This window comes from Lepidochelys kempii, chromosome 8 (genome assembly GCF_965140285.1).
Source record: "Lepidochelys kempii isolate rLepKem1 chromosome 8, rLepKem1.hap1, whole genome shotgun sequence".
In the NCBI taxonomy this organism is placed as follows: Eukaryota; Metazoa; Chordata; order Testudines; family Cheloniidae; genus Lepidochelys; species Lepidochelys kempii.
The window spans coordinates 99100851-99123500 of NC_136387.1; the positions used below are offsets into that span (position 1 = coordinate 99100851).

The 22650-nt window shown below is 40.9% G+C and overlaps 1 protein-coding gene across 1 annotated transcript in view; it reads left to right on the forward strand.

Annotated features, from left to right (window-relative positions):
• The window catches only part of AGBL4 (AGBL carboxypeptidase 4), a 1393122-nt gene that overhangs the window by 74189 nt on the left and 1296283 nt on the right, over positions 1-22650 (forward strand). Inside the window, exon 3 of the mRNA XM_073357770.1 lies at positions 10630-10754. Coding sequence (XP_073213871.1) covers positions 10630-10754 — 125 coding nt within the window. The remainder of the gene's footprint in view (positions 1-10629; positions 10755-22650) is intronic.

Below are 22650 nucleotides of genomic sequence, written 5' to 3' on the forward strand. Positions count from 1 at the left end.
ATTTTTCCCTTGTTAGGAAACACCATTGCAGCATTGAATAGAACCCCCTCCCCACAACATATTTTGTTAAAAGACAATAATGATTTTAATAATTTTAGATGTATGTTATACAGACAAAAGTGTAAGAAGCTAGAATTCTCATATTCTGTCACTCATAGTTAGACGTTATCAAACTCTCATTCTCATCAAAGGCAGCTCAGGATGTCTTTGCTTCTATGAATGAAGCATTGACTTGCACCCATCAACTTACCCTTTCTAATGAGGGATCTGGCCCTTCCCCACTTACTTCTAAGGGCTAAAATACTCCATGTTCTTAGGCATATGTAGCATACAAAACAGGTTCTCTTCTTTCCTTTCTGAAATCTTCCCCTTTTGCAAGAAGGTTCGCTTAAATCAACTCATTTATCTCTCTTTAGGATGTCACTATGATAACAAAGTCCCTTTAAAAAAAAAAGCAGCAGGGAATTAGGAACGGAGATGGAAAATAGTTTGTGCAGCAGTTAGTAACTTGAGACCAAGGCATCCAATAGTAGTGAATGCTTTTGAAAATGTTGGCCTCTGTAGTTTGGTTGCATTTTATAATTCTATTAGTTTGATAAAAAAGTCTGAAATATTTTTCTAAGGCAATTTGAATTTTTGGTTCACAGCCAAACATGTGCGGTACTATTCCTTTCTCTAGGTGAAGCTTCAGGCCTTTCAAAGGATACTGTACAATTGCAGAGCATTTAGATGATTTTTTCACAATATTGTATGCATATCACTTGGTACTGCAGAGGTTAATATGTGCATTACTGGTATAAACAGTATAAGTGAAAGTATACTTAAAATTACAAAAGATTGTGTACATGCTTTTATGATGAAGAAATGCAGTTTGCATTTCTTTCTATTCAAGACACATGCTTCAAAATTTCAGGGATAATTCTGATTTGACAGATATGTACTGTGAGCAGTGGCTCAAGTCACAATACATTACATGAGTCAGAGCTTCCAAACATCATCACTTGTCCATGATTTTTGTTCTAGTTATAAATCTAGTATTATCTGTAAAAGTTGCATTGGACTGCTTCCTGATCAAGCTATCTCTTACGAATTCTATGTAAAACCAAAAGGAATTTATGAACTGGTATTCTTAGATGCACTCTTTTCAGAAGAAATCTTACCTTTGACAACAGGAAAAAGCTTTTGCAGATCTTTCTACCTGAAGTTCCTCCCCCTTCCTTAAAATGCATAAATAAAATTACTTTACATCATCTCCTCAATATATTTTGTGGTCTTTAAGGAAGAATTCAGTTGAGACTATTCTATATTACCTAAGTTTTTTAAAAAATATGGTTCTGTGAAAGTATAGCTTGGCTACCTTGGACTTGATCTCAGGTTCAAGTAATGAAAATGATGTATATGCTGTTCTGTTGTGCTAATCCATTCCTTGGTTGTTTTTGTTTAAAGAATTTGTATAGATTGAAATGCAGCTGCAAGTGTATTAGTGATTTTCTATTGCTCACTTGTCAAGATTTTTATTGTGTGGATGAAAAATAGTATTTCAAAACCTAGCAGCATATTGACAAAAACAGAGGAGCACTTTGTGTAATTCTCTTTTTGAAAAACTACCTCTTTTAGAGACAGAGATTGCCCGAGTTACTTCCATTCATATGTATCTTGAACAATAGATTTATTGATAGCTTTTAGCTAAGGTTTAATTCTCCCCCCCACCCCCGTTCACCATGGTGCTTATTTTTCTGTGTTAAGCAAACCAAAATTATGCTCCTATAAGCAAGGCATACAATATGCAAGTGTTCTAGGTGTAAAAGGAGGCATTTGACCTTTTGTTGGTAATCTGTGACAGGTGCAGGCTATTTTCTTCCAAATTGTGTTAATTTTCATGCCTAAATCTACCCCCTGAAACCTGCATTCTGTATAGCCACCACAGGGGAACTGGTGGTCATCGTGAGTGCTGTAATGGACAGCTGAGAGGGATAATCACTGATATTTCAACACATTCATGCATGCAACTCATACATTTTTAGTGCACTCCTGTCTTCACTGCTTATTAGGAGGCTTGAAGTTAGTTATTCATTACTGGACAAAAAAGGTGTCTGAGCAAGTTCATGTGCAGGGAACAGCACATTGTTACAAATTAGTTTCCTTTACCATTTCTGGCAAACTCATTACAAAGTAATCGTGCCCTGTGCTGAAGTGCACTTCCTCTGGGACCAATAACTGTAAATAAGCAGGGCTGCAAGCTGGCTGATAAGTTGTTGTTCTGAAGATAACGGTCCTTTTTAGCAGAGTGTTTGACCTTTTTCTTTATATTGCCTCAGGCTTGTCTAAGACCCTCAAGGTCTATTTTTCATCTTAAAATTCTCTGTAGGAAAGCACAATGTGTGTCTTAAGAAGATTTTAGGACTGTTTAACATATCTATATTTTCTTTTCTTGCATTTTTATGATAATTGCTGGCACACAGTAACTCTAGCTAGCATTTTCTTAAATAGGTTCTTTCTTCCTGTAATGTATACTTTTTATTGATGTAGGAAGCAATATTCAATATTTTATGAAGAGTAAATGTATGTTGCATAATAAATAAAATGGTAATATTGGTTTTCTTTTAAGCCTATTATAAATGTAGTGAACTTTTCCAGAAACTTTAAATGTACGTTTGGTCCATTTAGAATAATTCATATTTTGAGTATATTGCACTTTGTTACTCTCGTGTAAGAGAGAGAAGCTAGTATGATTAGCAACTTAAGATTGAATGATCAAGGGAAAGTCTACATATTCTGTTTGCTGTAAATATTGCATAGAACTATATATAGGAAACGAGAATGTCTTAAAAACAACCTCCAAGGCAAAGAAAAAGTGAGTTTATCTTTACAGACATTTGGGAGTCTGATTTGTTCACATCATCCTAGAAGATTAGAGAGATCTGTTGTAGTACTTCTCAAAAGTAAAATCATAACAGAACAAAAATCAAGTTATTTAAGAGTGCATAGGAGAAATAATCCATATTGTTTCATAAAATTCTGGTTTCCTTTAAGGAATTATTTCTATCACTTTTAATGTGTGTCCAGAAAGCCACTTCATATCCAGCATTGCACCTGTGCCATAAAAAAAAAAAAAACAGTGTTGGAAACTGCACCGTAGGAAAGTTGAATACCAACGTACTTGAGTTTAAATATGTACCAGTCCTGTTACTCATTGTGGTTTTTCTTTTAAATTCCACAGATCGGTTCTTTATCTTACATGTACTTTAAATAAAATGTACATCATTGACACCCTCTATGTTCTGCAGCGTTAGCTCATTAAAGTTACAATTACTGTGGAACTATATTGTGATATTTTTAAATCTTACATAGTTGCTTAGGGCTAGACACTGCACGCATGGAAGTCAGTGGTGGTGCTCCCATTGATTCCAATGGAGGCAGGTGGAAGCCCTTAGTGCAGTACAGTACTTGTCAATATCGTTACAAAATATGACTTTCTCCTTAGAATTTTTTATGTGAAATGGGAGTGGTCTCAAATGCCTGATTTAAAAAATATCAAAGAAAATTATCTAAGCAAAATTGTTATAAGCAGAAGGCAGAAATTAGCGGAGAGTAGAAATATATACAGAAATCAAATACGGAGATAGTTAAAGGCCCTGAATAGTTGTAGTTAGCTATTTGACTGTAGTTTATTTGTGTATGAAACATAATGGTGGCATGACAGAGAACTGACACTCTCCACCTTTCTCTTGAATTGACTATCATTAAAGCATAAAAAGTAGCTAATTCATCTAGTTTATTGTAAAAAAAGAAAAAAAGTAAGATGTGTATTATCTCAATGCACAAGGATTTATGTGACACAAGAACAAATTTCAATATGTAGCTGCTTTTTTTCTAATCACTAATTAGTGAAACTATTTCTTTCTCCATGTTACACTCTTAAGTGCTTCCTCCAAAGACAAATTAAGGGAAAGCCACCCACTTTCCCTATATATTCAAAAAGTAACATGAATACAAATTGAAAAAGCTTCTTTTTAGTATAGTAGATGCTTATTTTGAAAGTAAAATAATCCTATTTGTTCTTGACCATATGATGGATATGTAGCATCGTATCTTCATCATGTAATCAATGTTTAATTGTTGCTTAATACTTCTCAATACCTTTCAGTGTAAATCACTGCTTTTTGTGGTATTGGGGCATATATTCCTGAACATTGAGATAAAAAATGTAATCCCTTGACTTCAGCAATATGAAGGCAGCACTGTAACATTTTTAACTTTTATTATGAGTTTGGTGTGTAGAAGTTGCTCAAGTCCTTTCTCTTTGATGTCAAGAAGCATTTTTCAATGACACCCACTGATCACTAAAAAGAAAAGGAGTACCTGTGGCACCTTTTGTGTACTTGTGTGCATCTGATGAAGTGAGCTGTAGCTCACGAAAGCTTATGCTCAAATAAATTGGTTAGTCTCTAAGGTGCCACAAGTACTCGTTTTCTTTTTGCAAATACAGACTAACATAGCTGTTACTCTGAAACCACTGATCACTAGAAACTCTCTTAATGTGTGGAAATATTTTTTTATGCTTGTGCAATTCTATCCCTTTATTTTTAACAAAAACTTCCACTGTCATGTGGCACTGTCAAGTGGGTTGAAATCAGGATGTTAGAGTGTAAGCAAAGGATACAGTGACTACAAGCGTCAGCCTTCTGTGTGTGGGGAACATGTTGAGTAGGTTAATAAAAGTATATGGTGTTGGGTACTGCCCTATTTAACATCTGGAAGAAATAGCATGTTAATGAAATGTACAAATAATACTGAACTGGAAGGAGTTGCAGATACCTGTGAGAACAGAGAAATAATACAAAGGAACCTACGCTAAAGAAAAAAAAAAGTCTCCTTGCAGCAATGAAAACTTCTGTGGGAAAATAACCTTCCACACAAATATTCAGTGAGATTGAGAAACTTGGAAAGCCTAAAACTTGGAAAGGGTAATCTTGGAAGAGACCTCGGTATAGAGTGAACAAGTGATTAAATTGCTAAGGTTTCAGAATAGCAGCCGTGTTAGTCTGTATCTGCAAAAAGAAAAGGAGTACTTGTGGCAGCTTAGAGACTAACAAATTTATTTGAGCATACGCATTTGTGAGCTACAGTTCACTTCATCGGATGAAGTGAACTGTAGGCATGCATCCGATGAAGTAAACTGTAGCTCACGAAAGCTTATGGTCAAATAAATTTGTTAGTTTCTAAGGTGCCACAAGTACTCTTTTTCTAAATTGCTAAGAGATCTGTGGTAGCTAGATATGATACTGATGAGTGCATTAGTTACTCTTGAGGGCATTCTGCGCCAAAAAAATTAAAATTCTGCTCAAAATATTTTAAAATTCTGCACATTTTATTTGACAAATAAATGTGGAGGGTCCAGCATGGCATTGCGGAGCACAGGCCACTGGCTTCACAGAGATGGGAGATCACTGTGCAGCTGCCCAGCCCCCACCCTCACCCAGGACACAGACTCAGTGGTGAGACTGCATCCAACCCTGATACAGCACAAGGGCCTGCACCAGAAACATCCCAGGGCTCTGCCCCTCCATGTCAGGTGTGGGATGGGCAGACAGGCTCAGCAAGGCAGGATCCAAGTGTGGAGGGGCTTAGTGTGTGGGGATCCAGGTGTGCGTTGAGAGGGTTCTGTGTGGGGCAATCTGGGTGTGGGCCGCTCAGTGGGGGATCTGAATTCAGAGAGGATATGGATGCACAGAGGCTTGTTGGGGATTTTGGATGCAATGGTAATGGGACTCTACAGGGGGGTCCAGGTTGAAGGTGGTTGTGGCTCAATGTGTGGGGGCTTATCTGAGTGTGCGGTGATAGAGCTTGGCAGGGAGGTCTGGGTGTGGGGGAGCTCAGTGAGGGGTCCAGATACTGAGGGAGAAGGGCTCAGTGGGGTGGGGATTCAGGTGCAACTGGTTGGGGCTCGGTGGGGTGAGGATCTGGGTGCGGGTGGCTCATTGGGGTGGTCCAGGTGCAGGGGGAGTGGGGCTCATCAGGAGGGTTCTGAGTGCTGTGGGCTGAGGGGCACCTTTTATGGGAGGGTCTGGGTTTGAGGGGTTCTGGATGCACAGGGGTTGGGCAGATGTGGGAGCAGCCCTCTGTACAGGGATCTGTTCCTTGTAGCTGAGGAGTGATGGGTGCAGGAAGCGAGGGGGGAGGGGGAGAAGGGGAGTTTTCAGAGCTTCCTGCAGCCATGGGAGAAATCTGGGGATGGGTCTGACCTGGCCACGGATGCCATGCAGGGGAAGAGGAAGTACCATCCTCCCCAGCCCAGACGGAACTAGCAACTGAGTCCGGTGCAGGGTAGGAGCCACCATCCGGGTCTTTCCCAGTCCTGACTCCTGCCCCACAGTGATTTACCTCTCTGCAGGCTGCCCTGGGCACCTGAAACATACTGCTGGGGATGGTCGTGTGACTGCTCTTGTGGCTTCCCCATCAGAAAGTCATTTTTCTGCAGGGAAGCAAAGAAATCTGCAGGGGACATAAATTCTGTGCCTATGTCCATACACATGCACAGTGGTGTAAAATTCCCACAGGAGTATAAATTAGTAATGTCTAGGTAGATAGATTGCTCTAGTTCAGGGGTTCGAGTTTTTTCTTTCTGAGGTCCCCCAACATGCTATGAAAACTCCACGGCCCACAACTACTTTTTTTCTGCATACAAGAGCCAGGGCCAGCATTAAGGGGTAGCAAGCAGGGCAGTTGCCCAGAGCCCCTTGCCCAGGGGACCCTGCAAAGCTAAGTTGCTCAGGCTTTGGCTTCAGCCCCGGGTGGTGAGGCTTGGCTCACCAGGCTTCGGTCCCATGCAGTGACACTTTGGCTTTCTTCCGTTAGCCCCAAGTCTAATGCCAGCCCTGCATGGCGGACCCCCTGAAAACTGCTTGCAGCCCCCCTGGGGTCCCCAGACCCCTGGTTTAGAACCACTGCTCTAGATTACATTGGTTTGTAATGGTCCCATCACACCCATTTTGCACCAGCAGGGGTTTCCTTAACACTAGGGATCTTTACAGCATCTCTGCTCTGACTGTTGCATGGAAACATGTGAGCTGAGGGTCTGGCACTTCGAGTGCAGACTAATTAGGAATCTAATGTTGAAATGGAAACTGAAATATGCAATAGGTCAGAAATCAAGGTATCATTTTGCTTTGAATATTTTGACTTATATAGAATATTTATTCTCTCAGTAATCTCTTGTGTTCCTGATCTGCATCATACAGTACAATCCATTTTTATGATCTTTGGATTGCTGCTACAGAATTCACTAGCTGCTGTACCTTTTGTTTTTTAAATCAATGCAGCAGAAATTCTCTTCTCCAGTCCATGCTGCAGATCATTCATTCCAAACCATTACCATTGACACTAATGGGAGTTACATACATGAAACAAGTGCAGATTATCACCATTTCTATAGTGACAAATATGCATTGTGACTTAAGGCAAATGAAAGGACTTTGTCTTCTTGTATTGAAGAATTTACGGTATAGGGCCATGATTTTGCCAGCCCTACTAACAGTCAGTAGTGGCTTACTCCATGAATAGTTCCAGTGACATTACTACTCAACATGAATAATAGTGGCAGAATCAGGGCCTAGGGAAGACAGCATACAGACAAGGGATGGGGAAGGGAGTTAACCAAAAGTTAGATGGATTACATCATTTGTATTTGTCAGATCTCATAGTTAAAAAATATTTTCAAAACTCTTTATATTTAGGATTTATCATTTAGGCTAGTCTCTAAAATGAGATTCACCTAAAATAACTTTGCTGTGAAAAGTCTGGATTGGGCAAGGCAGGAAAGGGAGAAAGTTTCCAGATATGGAAGATAAAAAATGTTGATTGTGCAATTGAAGTCAGTAACAGTAACCACTCAAGATTATGCAGAAGGGTCTATAAGTTATGGCAAATTGCCAGCACTACTTTGATGGGTCTCACGCTTTCTCTTCTTCGGGGGAGGGTTCAGGGCACCATTTTTCACCCCTGAACTGGGGTATTAACTGCCCCACTAGCGTCCTAGAGGAGGGGAGTGGAGAGGGAGGGCCCTGGGCCCACCCTCTACCCCAGGTCCCAGCCCAGGGATAGCAGTAAACCGCTTGAACTAGCAGTTCCTTCCCCTGGGCTACTTCCCTCTCCTGCCCTTCAGCTTGTGGGGCTTCCTGCCCTTCCTCTGCACAAACTAGGTGTCCCTTTACCTAGGGTCTTGGTCTTCTTAGCCCATCGCAGCACTTCTCCAAACTCTCCTCTGCCTCCCTCCAAACTGATCTCTGCTCCAATACCAATCCATTCTGCTTCAACTCCTTCCCTTGTCTGATTGAAGCAGGGGGGTTTTATCAGGTGACTGGCTTCAGGTGCTTTAATTGGCTTCAGGTGCTTTAATTAATCTATAGCAAACTTTCTTCCCTCTATAGGGAATAAGGCTCCCTTCTAACACTCTCCTGCTGAGGCCTGTCGGGGACATCAGTTGGCGGCTCCTTCACGGAGCTGTGAGCACGGGCACGTACTTGGCGCGGTTCACCCCCATCCTAGATACTTGTCCCTTTTGCGGTGTGAGGGAAACCCTGGCGCACGTATATTTGCTGCAGCACCTGTTCCAGCTCCTCACAGATCTTCTATTACGTTTTTGGTTGCATTTTTCCCCTCACCTTTTTATTTATGCACTCCCCATCCGTGGCCTCACAAAGTCGCGGGATCTCCTAGTTAATCTCCTCCTGGCCCTGGCTAAAACGGCCATCTATAAAACCGGAGAGAGGAGGTTGGCCGATGGAGTTTCCTGTGACTGTGGGGCCATTTTCCGATCCTCGGTCCGTTCACGTATCCGGGCGGAGTTCCTCTGGGCGGCGTCCACCGACTCCCTTGATGCTTTTGAGGAGCGGTGGGTGCTGTCCGAGGTTCTCTGCTCGGTGTCCCCGTCCAGGTCCCTTTGTTTGATCCTTTGATTGGGGGAGAGAGTAAGGGGCCCCAGCCATTGCTGCTGTGGACACCACCACTTTAGAGGGGTCCTTTCACACATGGATGCACGTGCCCCCCCCAGATTGTCCAACCCACAGCCTGCCCCTCTTGTTGGGTGCTTTCAGAGGAGGGAATTGTTGGTGACGCTAGGTGTGGCGCCAGGAAACTCGAGGGGGTGGCAGACCTTGAGAGTCGATGAAGCCCCCTCGCTCTGGACCACCAGGTAACTCGGAAGGGTGGAAGACCACGAGAGTCGAAGAAGCCCGCCGCTCTGGGCCCAGGCAAGCTTGAACACTTCCCTCCCCTGAAGCTAATGAGAAAACAATTGTGATTGGTTGCTGTGTTACACATTGCATATGCTGTTGTTTTTGTTTTGTAAGTGTGTTATGCAAATAAAAACACCTTTTTTGCTCAAACCCCCCCCCTCTCCTGCTGCCCTTTGGCCATGCTGTATCACATAGTACATGGATGAAATACACAACTGAAATAGCTGTTGCTTTCCAAAATACAAATGATCCCCTACCCCCAAAAACAAACTGTGTGCCAGATTTTAATACCATTACTAATGTTAAGCGCACTTTACGCCACAAGTCATCCCACTGCCTTAAATGGGACTGCCTGAAGAGGAAGTTTCGACTCTATGTGAATAGGAATTTGGTAATCTTGCCCCAAATATCCGAAACAATATCTGAATGAATAAAATAATAGGTCCAAACATGTAGTAATACTTTCATAATTAAGATTTTACATTAGCTTTGAGAGCAAAGGTGTAGGGTTATTTTATTAAATACAAAATTTGATTAGATGAGTGTGAGCAGGAAAAATGTAATGCCTTTCATTTTGTAGGGTATAAATTAGGTGGACAGACAAGCCATCTGTCTTTGAAACTCACTGCAGCACTTCAAAGGAAAAAAGCCAGTTTAACCATTTAAAAGCACTTTTCCAAGTTTCTCCAGCACTGAACTCCACTCCTTTTTCCACTATAGCCTGATTTGTTGCTTGCTTTCATTTTGTACTGAAAAGTGCCAGAGGGAGCAAAGTAGTTTCTGACTGAATTTTTCAATATTATATCACAAAACTAACCAGGAGGGGCCCAAGCTAAACCCCATAGCCTCATGTTTTAGGAGAGAGGATCTTGAACATCCGTAGGAAAACAGGGAAGTCCTGAAAATCAGCCATAGGGGGAGCAATTGAATTTTTGGCACTGTTTTTAAGTAGGTATTCCTAAACATAAGCAGCACATAGAAGAAAGAAATCCCTATAAGCAGGGGGTTGGAGTGGCAAAGAGATCATATGAAAAAAGAGGGGATTTTGAGTAGCAGAAGGGATGATGGGACAATATTCACAGAAAGAATCAAAGGTCAGAAAGGGTAAAAAGTCATTGGGAGTGAATTATAAAAGTCCTTATTGGTGTTTTTTTTCCTGTATTGACTTATTTAAATGTGCTTCGCTTATTTGTGTATTTTTCTTCATGAGTTTAATAAAGACATTTACTTGAAAAAGGTTCTGAACTGTGTTAAAGTGCTAATTAACCTTATAATCATGTGACTGGTTTTAGCCAGTCATAGTCACACATTTTAAAATTCCATTCTATGTAGTTGTTGTGCTAGGGTTTATCAGCCATTCGTTAAACTGCTGCATTTCGTAATCCTCTGGTAGGTAACCTTGGACGTGTGGATCACATAACAGAGTTTGAGTATGACCTGTTCATTAGGCCGGATACCTGTAACCCGCGCTTTCGAGTCTGGTTCAACTTCACTGTTGAAAATGTGAAAGAGTCACAGGTAAGTTCAAATTAAATTGTATAATTCGTTCACAATTACTTTATTGGAGAATAAAAGATATTTTCTTATTTAAAATTAAACCAAAAAATAAATCCCCTTCCAGGGTAGTTAGTGACTATACGCTATGAAATATATGGAGTACCTGTGGCACCTTAGAGACTAACAAATTTATTTGAGCATAAGCTTTCGTGAGCTACAGCTCACTTCATCGGATGCATTCAGTGGAAAATACAGTGGGGAGATTTATGTACACAGAGAACATGAAACAATGGGTGTTACCATACACACTGTAAGGAGAGTGATCAGGTAAGGTGAGCTATTACCAGCAGGAGAGCGGAGGGGGAAGAAACCTTTTGTAGTGATAATCAAGGTGGGCCATTTCCAGCAGTTGACAAGAATGTCTGAGGAACAGTGACGGGGGGAATAGTTTTACTTTGTATAATGACGCATCCACTCCCAGTCTTTATTCAAGCCTAAGTTAATTGTATCCAGTTTGCAAATTAATTCCAATTCAGCAGTCTCTCCTTGGAGTCTGTTTTTGAAGTTTTTTTGTTGAAGAATTGCCCCCCACCCCCACTGTTCCTCAGACATTCTTGTCAACTGCTGGAAATGGCCCGCCTTGATTATCACTACAAAAGGTCCCCCCCTCACTCTCCTGCTGGTAATAGCTCACCTTACCTGATCACTCTCCTTACAGTGTGTATGGTAACACCCATTGTTTCATGTTCTCTGAGTATATAAATCTCCCCACTGTATTTTCCACTGAATGCATCCGATGAAGTGAGCTGTAGCTCGCGAAAGCTTATGTTCAAATAAATTTGTTGGTCTCTAAGGTGCCACAAGAACTCCTTTTCTTTTTGTCGATACAGACTAACATGACTGCTACTCTGAAACCTATGAAATATATGATTTTCTTTTGAATCCTGAATGGAGAAAAGGAGATATCGCCATTTGTTTTTAAACTACTTAAGTTGGAGAGAGATACCAGTATGCTAGCCAGAGTATAAAAGTTGCCACAGTTCAGTATTAACTAGTATATGTTTGTGATTGTTTATGCAAACCCCAGAGTAGGCCTGCAGGGGTTAAAAGGCAATATTGGGCTCAGGTAGTGCCCTGCCGCCCCCAAGGCCTGCCCAGCACACTCCAGCTTGAGGACCAGGTTAAAATGAATTCAGGAGCCCGGGCAAGGAGTAGTGAACAGACTGTAAAAGAGAAGAATCCTTCTTCAGGAAGCCAGTCAGAAAGTGGAGCCTGAGAGGGGACAAGACAGTGAGTAAGGCCCATAAGCAGTGCCTTCTCCAACCACCATCCAGTTTGAGAAACAGCTTGTCTTGGAGGGTCCTGCTCATTTGGACTTTGTTTGTGATGCTATTGACTATTTAGTTAGGGCCCCACCAAATTCAATGTTCGATTTGGTCAATTTCACGTTTTAAGATGTTTACATTTGAAATTTCACTGTGTTGTAACCATGGAGGTCTGACCCAAAAGGGGATCATGTGGGGGGTGTCAAAAAGTTGTAAGGGGGTTGCAGGATGGTCACCCTTGCTTCTGCACTGCACTCCTGCAGCTGGGAGAAGTTCCCAGATGGAGAGGTGGGTCTGATCTGCCTTGTGTTTCTGGGAGCACCCCAGCCAGGGGCTCCTAGCTGCTAGTCCCGGCCGGGTTGTGGGGTGGGACAAGACTTCATCTTCCTCTGCATGGGTACTCTTGGAGTGGGGCGTTGGGGGGGGGGGGAGGGATCAGACCCACCTCTGGGTACCTCCCTGGCTTCAGGGACACTCTCACTTCTGCAGTGCGGTCGCAGAGCTTCCTACGGCCAGGGGAAGTACCCAGAGGTGGGTCTGATCTCCCCGCAAGAGCAGCTGTGCAGGAGAAGAGGAAGTCCTGTCCCTTCCCAGCCTGACCAGGGCTATCATCTGGAGCCCAGTGCATGGTAGGAGCCCCCAGCTGGGGAGCCCCCAGCCCTGCCTCTCTCCCTCCCCTTCAATAGCTAGATTTCATGGGGGAGGGCTGATATCAGAGTCTATGACACATTTTTCACGGCTGTGAATTTGGTAGGGCCCTAACTATAGGGGCCATACCCACAAACTGAAGGAGCACATATGTAGGAAATAGCCCAGGATGGCAAATTTAGGCCCAGTAGAGAGGGAGGGCCTGGGTTCTCCTACCATGCCCCACTTAAGGGCAAAGGCCCAGACACAGTGGGAGGCCCAAACACTGTTGGCCTAGGGGCAGGAGCCAGCCATTGTTACCCCCTCTGACAGGAAGACAAGAGGTTGGAGGTCAAGTGCACTAACCACTAGGCGACCTGGCCCTCCAAACACCTTATCACAATATTATTTTGTTAACATATATACAAAGCAAACAATGCTTGCATAGTACTTGAGAAAGAATCCAAAACAGAACGAACATAGTTATAACCATTCAACTATTGGGACTCAAGCCAGCAGTAAGCATAGTTGGGACAGCAAGGTAGAGTTACAAATAGATATTTTTTTAGCACCTTTTAGAAAGTGGAAAGTATTATGTAGGAATGAGCCACAGAGAAAAAGGAGCTGGTCTCTAAGCATGAAATAAGTTAGATGTTAGAAAGATAGAAATGTTCTTTTTCATTAAAAGTGTTAGTACAAAAAACTAACTTCTTAATCTTCACTTTATCAGTTGCGTTAAATTTTAAAAAATATACCAACTTTCATATTGACAGATCTACAAAGCTTTCATTCCACTTGTCATGTGCCATTCTTTGTGTTTTATCCTGACATTCTGTCTCAAGGAATTTATCATAATCAGTGTAATGTTCAGTTAATGGAAAGTAGTTTATTTAGTCAGAGAAGGAAAACATTTGCACAAGCTTGATATTTGTATTCTTACTGGGATAATATCTTTATATCCACCACTATCCCATCCTTGTTACAACTAGAAATCATGAAATTGTTTATCTGACTTCCTGGAGCCTCATACTTTATCAGCCCTTTCTCCCTGCTGTGTCTTAGTCAACTATGATCAAATTATATAGTCATGAGATGAATGGGAATCTGTCTCAAGGAGGCAGAGAGATGTGGTGGAAAGATACAATATATATATCTAGAGCTTACAGGATATTTGTTTTCACAGTTGTCTACATGGAAGAAAATGGTTTCACTATTAAGTTTGACTTGTGAGGTCTGTTTTTATAATGTGTCTTCCTATAATCTTTGTTTCATCTCTCCAATTTCCGTTAAAATGAGACCTGCATGAATGTAATCTAGTCTGGAACCTTATTTAGGGCTTCGTACTAGGGGACATAAGCAGTATTAGTCTTTGAAGCCCAGCTATATTAAATGAATGTTTAAAAATTGGTACACCAAACATACTGTATAACCTGGTTTGGGCTTTTTGATTATTTTCTTTTGTTTTATTAAAGAACATATGGTTCAGTGTATCATAGAACACACAAACTACTTCTTTAAACAATATAGTTGTAAAAACCTATGGAAAGTAAGCATCCCAATACTTCTGTCTAAAGGTAATTCTCAGTTTAGTACTAGCATTAAATATTATTATATGACATGACATTTATTACTGATTCAGTGGAAAGAAGGTGTGAGAGGAAAGGAAATCTACACATTTAAATAATGTTGATCAGGTTTCAGCCAGTTAGGGAGAAAATCTGATGGAGTGTCTGGACCATTTAAGGTTAGTCTTCTTTATTTTAAGGTTCTTTAAATCCTTGATTTGAATCACTTAGTTTACTTGGACTTGAAAGTCTGTTCTCTAGACATTTTTTCTGGCCCTTTATTTGCTTGTTATTAAAGCCTCTTCAGACTTGTCTGATATCATGTACTGTGTAAAGTCCCTGTTCACAAAGAAATTAATTGCATCATGAGAAAACAGGACACAATCTTTCATTATCTGACTGTTTCTCACAATTCATCAATCCTGTTTTTCTCCTGTTGCACCAAACTACTGCTCATTGACACATAACAGGGACAAGTGATTTAAAAAGGTAAAACAACCTGAAAGAGAGTTAAAGTAATAAGATACCATGGTAGAAAGACAACAGCCATACAAGCATTAGGAACCTTTGGTTATGCTATATACTTTTTTGTTTTGTTTCTTCTGCTCTAGCATCAGACAATAATTTAGTTTTAACAGTATGCTGCTTTTCCCCCTACATTTGTAATACTGAGGATGGTGAATGGAATCAGAGAAGTAAGAGATGGAAAAGTGAGACCTATTAGGTTATCAGTCCATCTCACTGTCAATGTAGGATTGTTCCCTGGAGTACATTTTCTATTTTTTTTTGTACATCCTATTTAAAATGTCTCAAGTGATGGGGATTCTACCATTAATGTCTAGAGATATTCCATAGCTTCTGATCTTTCCAACAAGAGGTGTTCCCTGATATTCAGCCTAAATACATCTTTGCTTAACTTAATCCCATAATTTTTAGCAAAAATTCTATATAATAATTCCTTTTTATCCTTGGTGTTTACATTCAGCTTTCTCAAAAAGAAAAGGAGTACTTGTGGCACCTTAGAGACTAATAAATTTATTTGAGCATAAGCTTTCATGAGCTAAAGCTCACTTCATCGGATGCCTTCAGATTTCTGTAGACTGTTAATACATTCCTCATTACTTGTGTCTCAACCTACCTATACATGTTTAGTTATTTTAGGCCCCTATCTATAAAACACTTGTGTATTTGTTTAAGTATTTTTCTGGTTTGGAGCCTTGGTTTTTCATCATAAGTGAATCCTTCCAGCTTTCTGGATTTTTTGTCCCTCTTCGTTGGACTTCCTCAGTATGTCTCTGGTAATGTGGAGCCCGGAGCTGAATGGAGTATTCCAAGTATGATGATATTTCCACTATCTAGAGAAAGGACTGTAGACTCCCTGTTCCTTGATGGCTCAGAATATACAGCCCAAAATTGCAATGGTCGCCTTTTCCTGCTACATCACTGTGGAAACGTGTGCCTAATTTGCTGTCTACTATCACCCATAGGTCTCTTTCAAAACTATTGCTTCCTTCCTCCCATTATATATATGTTGTGTGATGGCCACGTGACAGGGTTGATTCTTCTCAGCCCTGGGAAAGAAAATTGAACACAGATCTCTCTCATGGCAGTCAGAGCACTAGCCCTAATTATTCTTGGTATATTTTTATGATAAGTATATTTTATTGGCTTGTTAATATTTCTGAGATTTCAATATTTTGTTTTTCTTGAAGACTATGTAATAAGCTTTACTTTCTCCCCCCAACTTTGATTTTGTACATTATTTGTTTTATGTCATTATGTTGTTTTGTCTTCTTTGATTTTATTCTTTTTTAACCAAGAATAATGAAAAAGAATAGTTAAAAGGTTATATTTATGTGAATAAAGAACTGGCATGTGCAAAGGCAGCAAACATCTATATGATCTAGAATTTGACCTTTTGGTCTCCAGTGTATGGTTTCAGACTCCTAGATCAGATAGTCCTCTATCAGTGGTAAGATCTGAGCAGTGAATTTCTTTACACATTTGCTCAAGTGAATTCAATTAACACCAATATTGGAAAGTACAAAAAGAAACTGATATGTTATACATAAGGATTATAATCATACAATGATTACACTTACAATAACGATGAAAGAGAATGAAGGAAATAGGATTTGCTGTGGAACACATGGTCCCATGGGCAAAGCCTCCAATTTCTCTAATTATATATGTGTCAAAAACTGCTGACTATTTCTAGATAACATTCTTTACTGGGCCAGGTTTGTTTCCCATTAATTTCAGTTGTGGCCTTCACAACATCATCCATAATTTTACTAATTTTTTTTCTATAGAACCTCAAATTGGATCAAATGTAACACCCAGATTATATTTTAAGTATGTACCAGTAATGTACTTACTGCTTCAGATCCAGACTTACTTCTAAGATGGCATGCCTTTGAAATCATCAGCAAGAAATGTGTATGCACCTGAGAACTGGAACAAAAAAGTTAAATTTATATTTTATAAATTAACAAATTATTCTGTTACATGTGAATTGGAAGATTTTACAGTGCACCCGGAGACTGCAACCAGAGAAAATTGACTCTCATTGTGCTAGGTAATGTAATGCATAATGGACCCTGTCTTGAAGCATTTACTATCTAAAAATATGACAGATAACAGTTGAATACAACAAGCAGACAAAAGGAGTACAAGATAACAGCAAGAGGGTTATGATCAGTGTACTAAATTGTGGTCACATTCCATACATATTACACATCTGTATCCCCAAAATAACTGCTGCACATGTGGATACTCTGAACAATTGTTCCATGATGAGAAATCCATATTCAAAAGCAGTATTTCCACTGGGATTAGACAGGAGAATCAACCCATAGGTGTTTGCCAATGCTGTGAAATCATTCCATGAATATCTGTTCTTGATGTGGAAGAGTTCAAAAACTTATGAAAATTCCCCCATTGCAGAATAGTATGTTTGAAATGTCAGTGGGTGTCAAGTTATTTGGCTTATAACAGTGGGCCTGCAGATACCATGAACTCTTGTAAGTACCCAAAGTTCTCCTTACTACTTTGGCTCATCTCTGATGAGCATAAGTGTCATATCTAATTTAAAAACAACCAAACCTGCTGCAAAAGAAAATAGCTTGGAAACTGCAAAGCATTTTCCTGCAAATTTTCTGTTCACATTGTTTTGCAGAAATAGGGCAACAGTTTCTCCAAATTATGGCCCTGATTATAGGATGATCTCTATACACAGGACACAAAATTACCATTATCCGGAAGGGCTTTTTTCCCTATCAGAGAGTACAAAGTTAATGTTTGGAATTATGTGCCCCCAGAAGGACTGATGCAATACACCTTACTGGTCCGGAGGAAAAGAATAGACAGGTGCTAATGGTGTTTGATGGTATAAATGGCATTAGATGCTAGCCTATAGTCCCTTCTATTAACCAACACAGGGTTAAAATTGATCAGATGTCCAATCCAACTCTCATTTATGACACTGTGATTCTTTCCATGAATTCTATAAAAGTTAGCTCAAGACCCAAAATGTTGCATCAGGAAGAATTTCTTCTCAGCATGCTCTCTTTCAATCGGTCTATAACATACAGTATATATATAGAGAGAGATGGCTGGTTCACCATCCTTCAGAATATGAAACAGGGATCATTTATAGGATAGGTGGGCACATGATCAATTTGTTATCAATGCAGGGAGCTAGTATTGGTGGATCCTTAGCCTTTCTGTAATCTTCTTTTTTGTAATTTAAAAAAAATCACTGTCTGATTTTTAACAATATTCATTTATTATCTTGACCTTGGAGAGTGCAGTGTAATTAATTATATCTGCAGGAAAAAACTGGTTCTTCTTCGAGTGCTTGCTCATGTCCATTCCAACGTAAGTGTGTGCACACTGTGTGCACCAATGTTGGAAAGTTTTCCCCTCAGTGGTAACCATTGGTTCAACTCTGTGGCCCCCTGGAGTTGTGCCCTCACGGCACGGTATATAGGGCCGCCCGCCCCCTCAGTTCCTTCTTATTGCCTGTAATAGTTGCTGAAACATTGCTTATCTCAGTGCGTTTCACAAGGGTTGCTTCTCAGTAAAATAAATTGTAAATAGTTACAATTAGAATTAAGTTAGCATAGTTAAGTAGTGTTCCTCGCCTTGCAGGGCTAGCCTGCCATGACTATTGGGATATACCTCTGTCCCACGGTGTCAAACTATGTACGGCATGCCACAAACCGATGCTGTTGAGTGACCCATATGATAGTTGCCTTAAAATTGAAGAGCTCTGTTTCCTGACCAGGAATCGGACCTGGGCTACAGCAGTAAAAGCACCGAATCCTAACCACTAGACCACCTGGGAGGTGATGCTGCTGTTAACAGTATGTATGCCCCAGTGCTTGATTCTATCGAGGATATCAAGGAACAATTCTATACAGATCTTGACAGAGTCTTGACCAATATTCCCAAGGAGGACAAGATCATTCTCCTCAGAAATTTTAGCGCTAGAGTTGGGCAGGAGTCAGATCTCTCGAATGGTAGTATCAGAAAAGAAGGAGTAGGAAAGGCCAACTCCAAAGTCATCCTCCACCTAAGCAAATGCGTAGAACATGGCCTGATCATCACAAACACCCTCTTTAGACAAAGTGAGAAGTATAAGACCACCTGGAGACACCCTTACTCCAGGCATTGGGACCTTCTTGACTATGTTATTGTTAGAGCTCGAGATTGGAAGGATGTCCACATCACGAGGGCCATGCATGGAACTGATGACTGTTGGACAGACCATCACCTTGTTAGATCAATCATCAATTTCCAGATCGTCTCAAGGCAATGCAAGCAGGCAAAATCAGTACAAAAGAAATTCAACGTCAAGTCCCTTTAAGATATAGTGACTTCGGAGAAACTTCAGCAGTGTCTCTAAGAGAAGTTTGACGCTATGCCTACAGCAGATGATGATCATGAAAATTTCTGGAAGAGATTAAAGACTGCCATTCTCTTGGCATGTGCTGAGTCCATTGGCTATGTCACCCGCCATCACCAGATTCAGAGCTATATCAGTACTCATACAGAACCTGAGGAATCACCCCATCACCACAGTGAGAAACTGTTTGAAACTTCTGGGGCACATGGCATCTTGCACCTGCGTCATGCAACACGCACGGCTACATCTAAGGCCCTTCCAATCCTGGCTAGCGTTGGTATACATACCAGGCTGGCACCATCTGAACAAGGTGGTCTCACTGTCACCATTGGTGATTTCCACCCTCCTGTGGTGGCTGGACCTGGAGATGGTGTGTGCAGGTTTCCCCTTATCGAGTCCCACACCTTCAATGTCCCTGGTCACGGACACTTTGGAGTTGGGCTGGGGAGCCCACTTGGGTACCCTCAGGGCACAAGCTAAGTTTCCTCTAAACTGCGTGGCTGGGCAACCGCCCATTAAGCTATCAAGTGCCACGCACTTCAGGTGTCCTTCCCTCCACTGCCTTTCTGCTCCTGCCCTCTGCCTTGGAGCTGCTCCTGGGAGCCTCCCACTTGCTATGCAGAGCGGGGGGTGGACACTGATGTCAGGGTGTCCCCTTGCCCCTGTACCCCATCTCTGCAGAGCAGGGGGTGGGATGCGACAGGGCTCAGGAGTGAGATGGAGGGAGCTTGCTGGTGGCTGCTGCTGCTGCTGTGTCTGCTTTGAGTGCAGATCTACTTAAAAGGGCAACACACAGCATCAAATCATAGGGCTGAAAAGAAACAGTAGTGCTCAGGTTTTTAGTGAGGCTCCACCATTTGGGCTGCATTTTGCCATCATCTGAAATTCTGCACTTTAATTAAAACAATCCCTGAGTTTCTATCTTTTTCCATTGTGAATAGAGTCATAACACTGTAAATTGATGTGTAAACACTAGAATGACAGTAACCTTCACAGAGCTGTCTCTGGTAAAGAGAGAGGGTTCTCTGTAGAATAAGAAAAAAGGGCCTCTTTCAGTGAGGAATGCAGTCTGGGAGATGGATCCATGTTGCCCAGGACTGGGGCAACGGCCTGACTTCTCTATCAGCACGCAGCTCCATGTCAGAGCTGTCAGCCAGGACTCCACACTTTGGGTATACAGATAGTTTTAAATTTTAATCCCCTGACTGTAACTCAGAATGGGAGAAAGCTGCTTCCACTTCAAGGGGATGCTGTATATACACACTTCTTCTTCAACATCATTCTCCTGTGCCCATGTATACACACTGGGGCTTTGAGGAAAAGCACCAAAAAAGCGTGAGAGTTAGCAATATTTATTACCTGAAGGATGCCCCAGGGCAGCTGCAGTCCACTGGGGAGTCGTGCCAGGCTGTGAATGCACTTAAAAGGACAATACTCTCTCTCTATCACTCACTCACACACACACACACACACACACACACACACACCATTTCTCTCTTTCTCTCTCTCTCTCTCACACACACACTCTGTCTTTCTTACTCATCTCCCAACATGTACTTGTATGGTTGTTGTTACTTCTTGATACTTCGTGCAATGCACATATATTCTCTGTAATTTTATTCTTTCAAAGTGCTGGCATTTGAGTTTTTTGACTTGTCTATCCATTACATAATTTTTATTTCTCTTACTCTTAAATTTAATTCTTTGAGTAGTGAGTTCTAAAATGCCTAACCTATCCTGGCTAAAGTAATTATCCCTATGGTAACTTAAAAAAAATATATATATATTGTATCTAGGTTTTTTGTTTCTACTGGTGGCGCACATCTGCACATCACCTCAATAATTTGGTGCACATAACAAAATTCATTCTGCACATGGATGGAAAAAATTAGAGGGAACATTGGACTCAAAGCACAAGAGCCAGCCTGACAGATACCACGAAGGGAAAAACTTTCCAGTGGCAGTGCGTGTGGCGCACACACACCTACATTGGAATGGAGGACATGAGCAACCCTACACATCTTGAAGAAGAACAGTGATAGAAAGGTTAGTAACCGTTTTTTACTATTTGGACTGGATTCTATGGCCTGCCAAAGCCATGTTATGCTGTCTTTAAATCTTCCAGAGATTCCCGGCTGAGAACTTCCCTTTGTGTGAATTCTCCACTGGTGCAGCTTTTTCTCCTACACCAGGTGCCTTTCCACCTCCAGAGAAAGGGCGAGAAGGAAACACATCAAAAGTAGTTTGAGCTCAGTATGCCCAATCCTTCATTGTTGTCAGAGACCTGATGCCAATGGTGCCAACAGTGTAAATTAGACTGAGACCCCTTTTGTTCTAATTTATACTTGAGCTAGTTAGCCCTGTATCAGAGAGCCACAAATGTCTCTCTGCGGCTGCTATTTTCTCAGATGTGGTGGGGAGCTGGCGCCTTTCCATGTCAGTATACATTTGATTGTATTTACTTTTTTATATTATCCTTCCCCATTCAAAGGAGGGGATTCTTCATGTTATTATTATTTCAAATTACTAGTATCAGAGTGCTTTATAAAATTCATATTCCTACCAGAGCTTCATTTTAAAAGACGGCTAAGTGTGTGTGCGTGCACAAGCGTGGTATGTATGAAAGGGCACATTACATTAAACAAGCTTTGTAAATTGGATAGTGTATCCTTTTCTATTAAGGAGTTTAATTCTGAAAGTTTCCCATTTGAACTCTATCTTTTTCATCCAACAGTATTTAATAACCAGCTTGAAATATATTTTATATAGTGTATTCCATCAAACATACAGTTATATCAAAGTTTGGCTTAACTTATTCATTGCTGAATTATTTGCACATAACCTTATTAATCCTCCTGTGGCTAGCACCATCCTGCTTTACAAATCTGGCTGGAGCACAAGTGCATCATTTTAATGGTGCCTATTCATGGACACACCACAACCTAGTCATCGCTTGTACAATGCAACTGCACTTGTCTCCCATGTGGCTCTCCTAAGACACAGAGAATGGGCCTGCAACTGCCCCTGTCTTTTCTGGGATATTTTATTTACCCCTTCAGTGGACTGATATTAATTAATATTTTTTTCACTAACTTTTGTTCTGATCTGTCATATTGACTTACATTGTTTTGTTAATAATGACAAATTTCTTGAAAAGCATATAACAACATTAATAGAGTAACATATGGGTAGGGAGACCTGTCTCCATTGCCTAGCCACGCACTTCATTTGATGGATTAAAAGGCTAAAAAAATTGAATTTGGAGCGTTTATTAGAGATATTCACATAGACCTGGTAAACAATCCCAACAAAACCAATAGCTTAGGCAGTTTCATCAACATATTTGAATATATTAAAAATAAGAACTTGATTACAGAGAGTGGCTTTAGGGAGTATAAATATCAGTCTGATAAACAATGTATAGTAACACAGCAGAATATCAATGGGATTCAGATTAAAGAGCTAGGTAGGTAGTACAAGAAAATTTACTT